The sequence below is a fragment of the Ranitomeya variabilis genome, chromosome 3 (genome assembly GCF_051348905.1).
Source record: "Ranitomeya variabilis isolate aRanVar5 chromosome 3, aRanVar5.hap1, whole genome shotgun sequence".
Lineage (NCBI taxonomy): Eukaryota > Metazoa > Chordata > Amphibia > Anura > Dendrobatidae > Ranitomeya > Ranitomeya variabilis.
In genome coordinates this window covers 590,539,442-590,554,516 of record NC_135234.1, presented here as the reverse complement: position 1 = coordinate 590,554,516, position 15,075 = coordinate 590,539,442, and the positions used below count along the sequence as shown (strand labels likewise).

The following is a 15,075-nucleotide window of genomic DNA, read 5'->3' as shown; positions in this document are numbered from 1 at the left end:
AATACCTCAAAAATTTAATTTCAGGGACATTTATGGGGATTCAGGACCAATAATGAAAGGCAGTGAGTTTGTAGAAAATATATTGCAGGGCATATAAATTTGTTCGGTGAGCCATTAATTGAAGCCCTTCTTCTGTAACACATTTTTAAGAAAAAAAAATCCAAAGGAGGTAAAATAGGAGACATATACTTTTATTGTAGATGTTAAACTAGAGGGGCACTTTGCAGGGAAAAAGAATTGTTGGGATTCCAAAATGGAGGACTGTGGAAATTGGCCCTGCCTCTGACGACAGACTCCGCTACCACAGTGCTGTCATATATATACACATACGTACACACAAGAAAGGGACATCACTATAAGATGGGACCAGGGTGAGGACATTATTACAGGACAGCGGACATTATCACTATATGGGGCCAATTGTAAAACTATATTATTCTATGGGACCGACCGGGGTTCAAAAAGGGGCTTTTTATATGTAAACTAAAGAATGACACGATAACAAAATATGCCACTGATTTATGTAAACATTAAAGTAAAACAGAAGCCCTGTACCGTAACCACCAATTAAAAAAGCAAGACACACTCACTCCCCCACAAAAAAAATCAGTAAGTCCTAGTGAGAAATTCTGGTATCTCTTAAACCATCATCTCCTCTCACCGGCTGAGGTGGCCGCCCCCTGCTCTAGCACCTCCAGCTCCCTCTCACTGGCCCACACTATAGGGGCTCTCCAGCCCCCTTCATGTTACACACTGCCCTCTGTGCTCTCCCTCCTCCCCCACGGGCCCCTTTAGCAGTGTGGGCCCCCATGGAGCGCCTCAATACCAGCCTGCGACCCCGTACGTGCCACCTCACTTCCGGCACACTACGATCGCTCCTCCCACATCACTGTCTCGTCGCATGAGCACAACGTCATCAAAGGTCCTTTCGCCCACTAAGTTTTAGCAGCTGCCGCCTGGTCACGTGGGCATGACGTCATCAGAGGTCGCCCAGTACGCTACAATTTAGCAGCTCCCGACTGGTCACGTGGGCATGACGTCACCGGAGGTCCTGCAGCACACTGGGATTCGGCAGCTATCGTCCCCGGACTTGGGTTAATTAATGAAAGGAGTAACCGCGATTATTGCTGAGGGTCGCTGTGTGTCCGCTGAGAGGTGCCCGGCCGCTGTGCTGCGCACGGAACATGGCAGAAGTGACGAGCGTGTCCCTGTGCCAGGAGGAAGGATGGTAAGCGGGGCCCTGACACCGGAGAGCCGTGCTGCCGTGCTGTGCCGGGATATACGGCAGGATTGTGGGAGGGGACGGCTACTGGGCATGTGCAGCCCTCCTGGAGGTATGGCTGGTGCTGGCGTGTGATCACAGTGATCTGCACCCTCCTCATGGCCAGGCTGCCCCCACACCTGTGGAGATGGAGCCTGACTGGTTGCTAGGGGCGCTGACCCTGCGTCTCCCTAGTAACCAGGCTGACAGACGCTAACCGAGATCAGTGTGCAGCCCCCTGTGTCACTGCCAGCTCTGCCAGGGACAATTGGGATAGAGCCCCCCGAACACTTGTGTTGGCTGCTGACATAATAGGTCAGCCTCCTTCTCTGCATCAGCTGTGATGGGGAAGGGGGCTGGCTCAGTTAATCAAATAAACCACACAGATCGAGTTTTGTCAAATCCACATACCAGGAGAAATAAAAAAGAGAACCAGGTAAGAATCGCGGGGTAAGAAGCGCGCTACGGCTGCAATAAAACCCCAGAAGTCGCCTAATGTACTAAATTGGTGCTGAAATGCTGCAGGAAATCTGCTACATCAAAGCCTAAGGGTGCGTGCCTGCGATCTGGAACTGCTGCGGTTGTGACCCTGTGTATTTATGCAGCGGCCAGATGTTACAGCATAATGGATGGACTTCTCGAACTCCCATCTGTACTATGCGCCTGCAGATCACCCACGGAGACTGACATGCAGTGTGTCTTTCAGGGCTGCAGCTCGTCTACTTCTCTTGGGGACACGCCAGTCTCCGCAACAGAAACTTCCACAATACGAGGTATTGAATGCGGTAAATTCACATGGTTCAGTGAACACATGCGGATTTACCTGCGTGATTAGAATGCAGGTTTTGGACGCAGCTACTTCTGATCGTGGCAATGTAGCTTTAGGCCATATTCACACCATCAGTCTTTGGTCAGTATTTTACATCAGTATTTGTAAATGAAAACCAAGAGTGGAACAATCAGAGGAAATGTATAATAGAAACACGTCACCACTTTTGGTTTTGGCTTACAGTGATGTAAAATACTGACTAAATACTCAGTGTGCACGTGGTCTTAGGACAGGAAACACACATTATTTAGATAAACATCACACGTTTGGGCCATTTTTCCTTACTTTCACTCACGTTTTTAGGACTGTGACCTTTTAAGAGTTGTGCACATGGAGCAAAGAGCGGATCACATGGGGGCCACATGGATGGCATCCTTCTATCTGTGACACCACAGACCCAGTGTGACTTTGAGCCGCAAACCATCTGTTTTTTTTTCTTTGTGGACTGATGATCCACCAAGATACGGATATGTGTATAGGCCAATAGACTATTGGTGATGTGTTCTTTGGATAGAACGGCCACACAAATCTCAGACGTGTAAATGGAGCCGCACGCGTATTGTTTGTTTTTCTCTGCAGGACACTGGTCACACCAAAGTGGGTGTATCAGCAGTGCCATATGGTAGCTCTCATTTGATTATTTAATAGATATGATAAAAAATAATGACTATTAGGATGCAGTCAGAAGCCTCCATTATTCGGATGGTCACACAATCAATGTACATACATGCGATTCATGGTAATCCATTTCTCATCTGCTTCTCTCAAAAGAACCCTGAAAATCTAGTTGGCACGTGACTGTCAGCATGCAGATTACCTGCCCGATCTGGCAATAAAGGGGAATCCTGACAGTGTGAATTAGGCTACATTCACACATCCATGTGACATGTCCTTGTGCTGTCTGTTTTTGTCTCGGACAGCACACTAAGGCCGGGAGCACACATACGCGAGATACGGCCGAGTCTCGCAGGTGAAAACCCAGCTCTGGCGCCGGCACTCCGGAGCGGAGCGTGCAGCCGCAAAGCAATACATGGAGCTGCACGCTCCTCTCCAGAGTTCCGGCGCCAGAGCTGGGTTTTCACCTAGGAGACTCGGCCGTATCTCGCGTATGTGTGATCCCGGCCTTACCCATATAGTTTTATTGATCCATGCACACATCTGTGACACTCGGTGTGTCTTAATTTCATCAGTTTTGCAGATCACACTTGGCCATTAAGGTGTATGGAGATCTGTATAAAGAGGCAGACACACTGAAGACATGCTTAGTACTTCAGAGTTCCATCCAAATGTAATCCTTTTTTTACTGATCCATTGATATGATTCAGTGGATAATTAAAAGTGCACAGTCCAATGGCTTCAGTTTTTAAAAACAGATGACAAAATGTATGGCACATGAGAAAAAAAAGAATATGTTTCTCACCAGATATAAAAATAGTCACTAATGTGTGATACCATTAAATAAGGATGCCGCGCTAGAAACGGAAACTATGACTGTGGAGTGAGTGTCCTCCAGTCCCCTACCTTACAGATGGAAGCTGGTGTGTCCCCTGAATTGTGAGGTCGGCTGCCAGCTTCCATCTGTAAGGTAGGGGACTGGAGGACACTCACTCCACAGTCATAGTTTCCGTTTCTAGCGCGGCATCCTTATTTAATTGTTATCACTGGTTCATCATTGTCCGGCAGAGGTTTTGCACACAATCTGCCTAGGTGCCTGCTGCTTTATTTTGGGGGTGTAGCGATCCGTGACGTTGCAGCGTCCTGGCTAGCGATATCGTTGTGTTTGACACGCAGCAGCGATCAGGATCCCGCTGTGAGATCGCTGGTCGTTGCTGAAAGTCCAGAACTTTATTTCGTCGCTGGATCTCCCGCTGACATCGCTGAATCGGTGTGTGTGACACCAATCCAGCGATGTCTTCGCTGGTAACCAGGGTAAACATCGGGTTACTAAGCGCAGGGCCGCGCTTAGTAACCCGATGTTTACCCTTGTTACCATTGTAAAAGTAAAAAAAAAAACACATACTCACATTCCGGTGCCCGGCGTCCGCTTCCCTGCACTCCTCCTGCATCCTGTGTAAGTGCCGGCCGTAAAGCAGAGCGGTGACGTCACCGCTCTGCTCTGTGGGAGATGCCGAAGATGTTCGGCGCTGACACAGGATGCAGGAGGAGTGCAGGGAAGCGGACGCCGGGCACCGGAATGTGAGTATGTGTTTTTTTTTTACTTTTACCATGGTAACCAGGGTAAACATCGGGTTACTAAGCGCGGCCCTGCGCTTAGTAACCCGATGTTTACCCTGGTTACCAGGGGACTTCAGCATCGTTGGTCGCTGGAGAGCAGTCTGTGTGACAGCTCTCCAGCGACCACACAGCGACTAAACAGCGACGCTGCAGCGATCGGCATCGTTGTCTGTATCGCTGCAGCGTCGCTATGTGTGACGGGGCATTAACACTGTGTTCACAGGATGCTTTTTTGCTGAGCTGGTAGGGCAGTGATTACTTTCATACATTGGTACGACGTTGAGTTAGTAGGACATTATTTACTTTAATGCATTGGTAGGGCATAGTTTACTTTCATACATTGGTATGGCATTGAGTTGTTAGGGTATTGATTACTGTCATACATTGATAGGGCATTGTTTACTTTAACATACAGGTCCTTCTCAAAAAATTAGCATATAGTGTAAAATTTCATTATTTACCATAATGTAATGATTACAATTAAACTTTCATATATTATAGATTCATTATCCACCAACTGAAATTTGTCAGGTCTTTTATTGTTTTAATACTGATGATTTTGGCATACAACTCCTGATAACCCAAAAAACCTGTCTCAATAAATTAGCATATTTCACCCGTCCAATCAAATAAAAGTGTTTTTTAATAACAAACAAAAAAAACATCAAATAATAATGTTCAGTTATGCACTCAATACTTGGTCGGGAATCCTTTGGCAGAAATGACTGCTTCAATGCGGCGTGGCATGGAGGCAATCAGCCTGTGACACTGCTGAGATGTTATGGAGGCCCAGGATGCTTCAATAGCGGCCTTAAGCTCATCCAGAGTGTTGGGTCTTGCGTCTCTCAACTTTCTCTTCACAATATCCCACAGATTCTCTATGGGGTTCAGGTCAGGAGAGTTGGCAGGCCAATTGAGCACAGTAATACCATGGTCAGTAAACCATTTACCAGTGGTTTTGGCACTGTGAGCAGGTGCCAGGTCGTGCTGAAAAATGAAATCTTCATCTCCATAAAGCATTTCAGCATTTCCCCAGGTCAAGCCACTTTTGAACCATAAACAGCGGCAGAAGCGCCTGACCTGGGCTACAGAGAAGCAGCACTAGACTGTTGCTAAGTGGTCCCAAGTACTTTTTTCTGATGAAAGCAAATTTTGCATGTCATTCGGAAATCAAGGTGCCAGAGTCTGGAGGAAGACTGGGGAGAAGGAAATGCCAAAATGCCTGAAGTCCAGTGTCAAGTACCCACAGTCAGTGATGGTGTGGGGTGCCATGTCAGCTGCTGGTGTTGGTCCACTGTGTTTCATCAAGGGCAGGGTCAATGCAGCTAGCTATCAGGAGATTTTGGAGCACTTCATGCTTCCATCGGCTGAAATGCTTTATGGAGATGAAGATTTCATTTTTCAGCACAACCTGGCACCTGCTCACAGTGCCAAAACCACTGGTAAATGGTTTACTGACCATGGTATTACTGTGCTCAATTGGCCTGCCAACTCTCCTGACCTGAACCCCATAGAGAATCTGTGGGATATTGTGAAGAGAAAGTTGAGAGACGCAAGACCCAACACTCTGGATGAGCTTAAGGCCGCTATTGAAGCATCCTGGGCCTCCATAACATCTCAGCAGTGTCACAGGCTGATTGCCTCCATGCCACGCCGCATTGAAGCAGTCATTTCTGCCAAAGGATTCCCGACCAAGTATTGAGTGCATAACTGAACATTATTATTTGATGTTTTTTTTGTTTGTTATTAAAAAACACTTTTATTTGATTGGACGGGTGAAATATGCTAATTTATTGAGACAGGTTTTTTGGGTTATCAGGAGTTGTAGGCCAAAATCATCAGTATTAAAACAATAAAAGACCTGACAAATTTCAGTTGGTGGATAATGAATCTATAATATATGAAAGTTTAATTGTAATCATTACATTATGGTAAATAATGAAATTTTACACTATATGCTAATTTTTTGAGAAGGACCTGTATACCATTAATTTAATTAAATTGTACTGATGCTAACATCCACACTCATGTTTAAACTTAGGAAAATAGTAAATGGGTTTCTCTTTCTGCTGTTCTTGTGTTTTGTTCCTCACCAAAAACACTACTGATAGCAGCCTTTTTGTCGTGTTTTTGCAATTACTCATTGCTTTCTATGGATGAAAAAAAAAAAGCTGAAAAAACGCTGGAAGAATTGACTTGCTGTAGTTTTCGCAAACTCAGCAGTTTTCCAAATTAGTGCACGTGCATGAAATTTCTGAAATCTCTTAACTTTTGCTGGTGCTGTAAAAAGCAGCTTTTAATTTGCATTAAAAAAATGCAGCAAAAATGCAATGTGTGAACATAGCGTAATGCACAGGGTCTGGATTCACCAATATTCAGTCACAAAGAGTGATTACTGTACTTTAGTTCAACCCAGAAAACCACTTAAGGCTATGTTTACACTCATACTTTTTGTTGCTTTCATTTCTTTTTTTGCAGCCAAAACCGTCTCTCTTTGCAGTCAAAACGCTGCGCTCAAAACACCCATTTTTCAGAGTTTTTGCTTCTTTTTTTTGGAGTGCAGATTAAATATGTGCTTTGTCTACAGTACATGTTTAAGTTGGTTTTATTCACCAAAAATGCTGCACAAAAATGATGCAAAAAAACAGTTGAGTTTTTTTTCACTTTCTCCGGGCGAAAAACGCTGAAAGAACTGACATGCTGCAGTTTTTCAATCCAGTCAGGAAAAAACAGTGTGTGCAGGAGCCTTCTGAAATCTCATAACTTTTGCTGGTGCCATAAAAAGCAGCTTTAATTTTCTGGTATTGCCTTTTACAGTTCTGGCAAAAGCTATGAGAATTCAGAAATCTCCTGCACACTCTTGATTTTTTTTTTTCTTGATTGAATTGGAAGCTGTTAGCGCAAAATGACTGTTCAAACAAAGCACATTACAATTCCAATGGACACCTCTGTAGGAATAGAGTGGAATACAGCGCCCGTTCACTGCAATGCTCTGCATTCTTTTGTGGTGTGATTCTCTTCTCAATCTTAGCAGATTAGACTGATCTATGGAGAATAAAGCATACTGACCCATAGAAACCCAGAATGCCACAAGGATATTAGTGGCACTTGCTGGGTGCACAGGAGCCTATAGATACATTCATGTAGGCGGGTTTCTGGTGCAGGCCTGGCACGTGACACAAAAAAGAAATATAAATGATTTTTTTTGTGTGCTTGTGTTTTTGTCACTGGTTTATTATCTTTTTGCTTCAATATATTTCTGTGAAGTTTGTTAAGGCCTATTATTATCTATTACTCCTTCATTAACTGTATTTCAGCAGATATTGACTCTGAGGTTACCCCACAAGCGTCACCTATGCACACGACAAGATGTGTATGCCTGACTGCTCTCATTCACTGTCTGTGGGAGCAATGGCCACTACTATTCTACTCACACTGATGTCTTATCACCCCAATCCCACGATTGTTTTTCATCCCCACGGCCAGACCCCAGCAATCATAGTAACATAGTTATTAAGGTTGAAGGAAGACCATCTAGTTCAACCCATAGCCTAACCTAACATGCCCTAACATGTTGATCCAGAGGAAGGCAAAAAAACCCATGTGGCAAACAGTAAGCTCCCCCTTGGGGGAAATAAATTCCTTCCCGACTCCACATACGGCAATCAGACTAGTTCCCTGGATCAACGCCCTATCAAGGAATCTAATATATATACCCTGTAACATTATACTTTTCCAGAAAGGTGTCCAGTCCCCTCTTAAATTTAAGTAATGAATCACTCATTACAACATCATACGGCAGAGAGTTCCATAGTCTCACTGCTCTTACAGTAAAGAATCTGCATCTGTTATTATGCTTAAACCTTCTTTCCTCCAGACGTAGAGGATGCCCCTTGTCCCTGTCTCAGGTCTATGATTAAAAAGATCATCAGAAAGGTCTTTGTACTGTCCCCTCATATATTTATACATTAATATAAGATTACCCCTTAGTCTTCGTTTTTCCAAACTAAATAGCCCTAAGTGTAATAACCTATCTTGGTATTGCAGACCCCCCAGTCCTCTAATAACCTTGGTCGCTCTTCTCTGCACCCGCTCCAGTTCAGCTGTGTCTTTCTTACACACTGGGAGACCAGAACTGTATACAGTATTCTAAGTGTGGCGGCACTAGTGACTTGTATAGAGGTAAAATTATGTTCTCCTCATGAGCATCTATGTCTCTTTTAATGCATCCCATTATTTTATTTGCCTTTGTAGCAGCTGCCTGACACTGGCCACTGAATATGAGTTTGTCATCCACCCATACACCCAGGTCTTTTTCATTGACGGTTTTGCTCAGAGTTTTAGAATTAAGCACATAGTTATACATCTTATTACTTCTACCCAAGTGCATGACCTTCCATTTATCCCCATTAAAGCTCATTTGCCATTTATCAGCCCAATCTTCTAGTTTACATAAATCATCCTGTAATATAAAATTGTCCTCCTCTGTATTGATTACCCTGCAGAATTTAGTGTCATCTGCAAATATTGAAATTCTGCTCTGTATGCCCCCTACAAGGTCATTAATAAATGTTAAAAAGAAGATGGCCCAATACTGACCTCTGTGGTACCCCACTGCTAACCGCGACCCAGTCCTAGTGAGCTCCATTAATAACCACCCTTTGTTTCCTATCCCTGAGCCAGCTCTTAACCCACTTACACATATTTTCCCCTATCTCTATTGTTCTCATTTTATGTATCAACCTTTTGTGTGGCACCGTATCAAAAGCTTTTGAAAAGTCCATATACACTACGTCCACTGGGTTCCCTTGGTCCAGTCCGGAACTTACCTCTTCATAGAAACTGATCAAATTAGTCTGACATGAACGGTCCCTAGTAAACCCGTGCTGATACTGGGTCATGAGGTTATTCCTCTTCCAGCATAACATCCCTTAGAAAACCCTCCAGGATTTTACCCACAGTACAGGTTAAGCTTACTGGCCTATAATTACCGAGTTCAGTTTTTGTCCCCTTTTTGAATATTGGCACCACATTTGCTATACGCCAGTCCTGTGGTACAGACCCTGTTATTATGGAGTCTTTAACCCCTTAGGCCCCAAGGGTGGTTTGCACGCTAATGATCTGGCCAATTTTTACAATTCTGACCACTGTCCCTTTATGAGGTTATAACTCTGGAACGCTTCAACGGATCCCTGTGATTCTGACATAGTTTTCTCATGACATATTGTACTTCATGATAGTGGTAAAATTTCTTTGATATTACCTGCGTTTATTTGTGAAAAAAACGGAAATTTGGCGAAAAGTTTGAAAATTTCGCAACTTTGAATTTTTATGCCCTTAAATCACAGAGATATGTCACGCAAAATAATTAATAAGTAACATTTCCCACATGTCTACTTTACATCAGCACAATTTTGGAACCAAAATTTTTTTTGTTAGGGAGTTATAAGGGTTAAAAGTTGACCAGCAATTTCTTATTTTTTACAACACCATTTTTTTAGGGACCACATCACATTTGAAGTCATTTTGAGGGGTCTATATGATAGAAAATACCCAAGTGTGACACCATTCTAAAAACTGCACCACTCAAGGTGCTCAAAACCACATTCAAGAAGTTTATTAACCCTTCAGGTGTTTCACAGGAATTTTTGGAATGTTTAAAAAAAAAAATATTAACATTTAACTTTTTTTCACAAAAATTTACTTCAGCTCCAATTTGTTTTATGTTACCAAGGGTAACAGGAGAAATTGGACCGCAAAAGTCGTTGTACAATTTGTCTTGAGTACGCCGATACCCCATATGTGGGGGTAAATCACTGTTTGGGCGCATGGCAGAGCTCGGAAGGGAATGAGCGCCATTTGACTTTAAAATGCAAAATTGACTGGAATTGAGATGGGACGCCATGTTGCATTTGGAGAGCCCTTGATGTGCCTAAACATTGAAACTCCCCACAAGTGACACCATTTTGGAAAGTAGACCCCCTAAGGAACTTATCTAGATGTGTTGTGAGAGCTTTGAACCCAAAGTGTTTCACTACAGTTTATAACGCAGAGCCGTGAAAATAAAAATTCTTTTTTTTTTCCACAAAAATTATTTTTTAGCCCCCAGTTTAATATTTACCCAAGGGTAGCAGGAGAAATTGGACCCCAAAAGTTGTTGTCCAATTTGTCCAGAGTACGCTGATATCCTATATGTGGGGGGGAACCACCATTTGGGCGCATGGCAGAGCTCGGAAGGGAAAGAGCACCATTTGGAATGCAGACTTAGATGGATTGGTCTGCAGGCGTCACGTTGCATTTGCAGAGCCCCTGATGTACCTAAACAGTAGAAACTCCCCACAAGTGACCCCATATTGGAAACTAGACCCCCCAAGGAACTTATCTAGATGTGATGTGAGAGCTTTGAGCCCCCAAGTGTTTCACTACAGTTTATAACGCAGAACTGTAAAAAGAAAAAATATTTTTTTTCCCACAAAAAATGTTGTTGTTTTTTTAGTCCCCCCCCCCCCCCCAATTTTTTTTCCCAAGGGTAACAAGAGAAATTAGACCCCAAAAGTTGTGGCCAATTTGTCCTGAGTACGCTGATACCCTATATGTGGGGGGGGAACCACCGTTTGGGCGCATGGCAGAGCTCGGAAGGGAAAGAGCACCATTTGGAATGCAGACTTAGATGGATTGGTCTGCAGGCGTCACGTTGCATTTGCAGAGCCCCTGATGTACCTAAACAGTAGAAACTCCCCACAAGTGACCCCATATTGGAAACTAGACCCCCCAAGGAACTTATCTAGATGTGATGTGAGAGCTTTGAGCCCCCAAGTGTTTCACTACAGTTTATAACGCAGAACTGTAAAAAGAAAAAATATTTTTTTTCCCACAAAAAATGTTGTTTTTTTTTTAGCCCCCCCCCCCCAATTTTTTTCCCCAAGGGTAACAAGAGAAATTAGACCCCAGAAGTTGTGGCCAATTTGTCCTGAGTACGCTGATACCCTATATGTTGGGGTAAACCCCTGTTTGAGCGCACGGGAGAGCTCGGAAGGGAAGGATCACCGTTTTACTTTTTCAACGCAGAATTGGCTGGAATGGAGATCGGACGCCATGTCGCGTTTGGAGAGCCCTGATGTGCCTAAACAGTGGAAACCCCCAATTGTAACTGAAACCCTAATCCCAACCACACCCCTAACCCCAACACACCCTTAACCCTAATCCCGACAATAACCCTAACCACACCCCTAACCCTGACACACCCCTAACCCAAATCCCAACCGTAAATGTAATCCTTACTTTAGCCCTAACCCTAACTCTAGCCCTAGCCATAACCCTAGCTCTAACCCTAGCCCTAACCCTAGTCCTAACCCTAGCGGGAAAATGGAAATAAATGTTTTTAATTTTATTATTTTTCCCTAACTAAGGGGGTCATGAAGGGGGGTTTGATTTACTTTTATAGCCGTTTTTTTAGCTGATTTTTATGATTGGCAGCTGTCACACACTAAAAGACGCTTTTTATTGCAAAAAATAGTTTTTGCGTTACCACATTTTGGGTGCTATAATTTTTCCATATTTTGGTCCACAGAGTCATGTGAGGTCTTGTTTTTTGCGGGACAAGTTGACGTTTTTATTGGTAACACTTTCGGGCACGTGACTTTTTTTTGTTCACTTTTTATTTTTATTTTTGTGAGGCCGAATGACCAAAAACCAGCTATTCATGAATTTATTTTGTGGGGGGAGTTTATACCGTTCCATGTTTAGTATAATTGATAAAGCAGTGTTTTTTACGGTGTTCACTGAAGGGGTTAACTAGTGGGACAGTTTTATAGGTCGGGTCGTTACGGACGCGGCGATACTAAATATGTGTACTTTTATTGTTTTGTTTTTTATTTAGATAAAGAAATGTATTTATGGGAACAATATATATATATATTTTTTCTGTATTTAGGAATCATTATTATTTTTATTTTCATTATTTCATTATTTTTTTTTCATTATCACATTGTCCCGGGGGGGGGACATCACTATATAGTGACAGATCGCTGATCTGACACTTTGCAGAGCATTGTGTCAGATCAGCGATCTGACGTGCACTGCTCCAGGCTTACAGGCGCTTGCTCTGAGCAGGCGCTTGTAAGCCACCTCCCTGCAGGACGCGGAAGTAGCCCTGTGGCCATTTTGGATCCTGGGCCTGCAAGGAGGAGAAGCTCGGCACAAGGTGAGCACTTCGCCTTGTACCGAGGGTCTCAGGGAAGTTGCAGGGAGCCTCCTCCCTGTGCGATGCTTCCCTATGCCCCTGGAACGCTGCGATCATGTTTGATCGCAGTGTTCCGGGGGTTAATGTGCAAGAAGCGGTCCGTGAACGCTCCTGGCACATAGTGCCGGATGTCAGCTGCGATAATCAGCTGACACCCGGCCGCGATCGGCCGCGCTCCCCCCGTGAGCGTGGCCGATTGCATATGACGTACTATCCCGTCACTGAGAATTACCGTATATACTCGAGTATAAGCCGACCCGAGTATAAGCCGACCCCCCTAATTTTGCCACAAAAAACTGGGAAAACGTATTGACTCGAGTATAATCCTAGGGGGGAAAATGCAGCAGCTACCGGTAAATGTCAAAAGTAATAATAGATACCAATAAAAGTAAAATTAATTGAGACATCAGTAGGTTAAGTGTCTTTGAATATCCATATTGAATCAGGAGCCCCATATAATGCTCCATACTGTTCATTATGGCCCCATAAGATGTTCCATATTAAAATATGCCCCATATAATCCTGCATAAAGGTTAATAAAGGCCCCATAAGATGCTCCATAGACATATTTGCCCAATATAATGCTGCACAAATGCTGATTATGGCCCCATAAGATGCTCTATAAAGATATTTGCCCCTTATAGTGCTGCACAAACGTTATGGCCCTATAAGATGCTCCATACAGACACTTGCCCCATATAGTGCTGCAGAAATGTTATGGCCCCATATAGTGCTGCAGAAACGTTATGGCCCCATATAGTGCTGCAGAAACGTTATGGCCCCATCAGGGTGGATTTGATTTAAATCTAACTGATTTAAATCACGATTTAAATCACTAGTCAGTAAGGCTTGATTTAAATCAGTGATTTAATCAAAGTTTCTACCTAAACTAGTTCTTGCTACTTTAACATGCAAGTAGATGAAGATTTTTAGAATCACTTTTTATATTACTTTTTTCTCCCCAGTTTAATGGGTTAATCATTCATATTTGGACACCACTATTCTGTTGTACTTAGGAAGGAGAAAAATAATCCTGACCTTAATAACAATTTAAATAGATTTATTCAGCTGAAACAATAACAACATTACAGCATAAGTTATTTGCTTAAACAAACATCCATGTTTGTTAACTAATTTGGCTAAACAAAATATATATATATTTTAACCCCTTCACCCCCAAGGGTGGTTTGCACGTTAATGACCGGGCCAATTTTTACAATTCTGACCACTGTCCCTTTATGAGGTTATAACTCTGGAACGCTTCAACGGATCTTGGCGATTCAGACACTGTTTTCTCGTGACATACTGTACTTCATGATAGTGGTAAAATTTCTTCGATATAACTTGCGTTTATTTGTGAAAAAAACGAATATTTGGCGAAAATTTTGAAAATTTTGCAATTTTCCAAATTTGAATTTTTATGCCCTTAAATCACAGACATATGTCACGCAAAATACTTAATAAGTAACATTTCCCACATGTCTACTTTACATCAGCACAATTTTGGAACCACAATTTTTTTTTGTGACGGAGTTATAAGGGTTAAATTTGACCAGCAATTTCTCATTTTTACAACACCATTTTTTTTTAGGGACCACATCTCATTTGAAGTCATTTTGAGGGGTCTATATGATAGAAAATACCCAAGTGTGACACCATTCTAAAAACTGCACCCCTCAAGGTACTCAAAACCACTTTCAAAAAGTTTATTAACCCTTCAGGTGTTTCACAGGAATTTTTGGAATGTTTAAATAAAAATAAACATTTAACTTTTTTTCACACACAATTTATTTCAGCTCCAATTTGTTTTATTTTACCAAGGGTAACAGGAGAAAATAGACCCCAAAATTTGTTGTACAATTTGTCCTGAGTACGCTGATACCCCATATGTGGGGGTAAACCACTGTTTGGGCGCATGGCAGAGCTCGGAAGGAAAGGAGCGCCATTTGACTTTTCAATGCAAAATTGACTGGAATTGAGATGGGACGCCATGTTGCATTTGGAGAGCCCCTGATGTGCCTAAACATTGAAACCCCCCACAAGTGACACCATTTTGGACAGTAGACCCCCTAAGGATCTTATCTAGATGTGTGGTGAGCACTTTGACCCAACAAGTGCTTCACAGAAGTTTATAATGCAGAGCCGTAAAAAATAAAAAATCATATTTTTTCACAAAAATGATCTTTTTGCCCCCATTTTTTTATTTCCCCAAGGGTAAGAGAAGAAATTAGACCACAAAAGTTGTTGTGCAATTTGTCCTGAGTATGACGATACCCCATATGTGGGGGTAAACCACTGTTTGGGCGCATAGCAGAGCTCGGAAGGGAAGGAGCGCTATTTTACTTTTCAATGCAAAATTGACTGGAATTAAGATGGGATGCCATGTTGCGTTTGGAGAGCCCCTGATGTGCCTAAACATTAAAAATCCCCACAAGTGACACCATTTTGGAAAGTAGACCCCCTAAGGAACTTATCTAGATGTGTTGTGAGAACTTTGAACCCCCAAGT

General features: G+C 42.8%; 1 protein-coding gene across 1 annotated transcript in view; it reads left to right on the top strand.

Moving 5' to 3' along the window:
• The first annotated feature begins 885 nt into the window (after positions 1-885).
• TDRD3 (tudor domain containing 3) overlaps positions 886-15,075 on the top strand; it is a 414,934-nt gene continuing 400,744 nt past the window's right edge. The window contains exon 1 of the mRNA XM_077297273.1: positions 886-1,228. Within this exon, the coding sequence (XP_077153388.1) occupies positions 1,185-1,228 (44 nt within the window). The 5' untranslated portion in view covers positions 886-1,184. The remainder of the gene's footprint in view (positions 1,229-15,075) is intronic.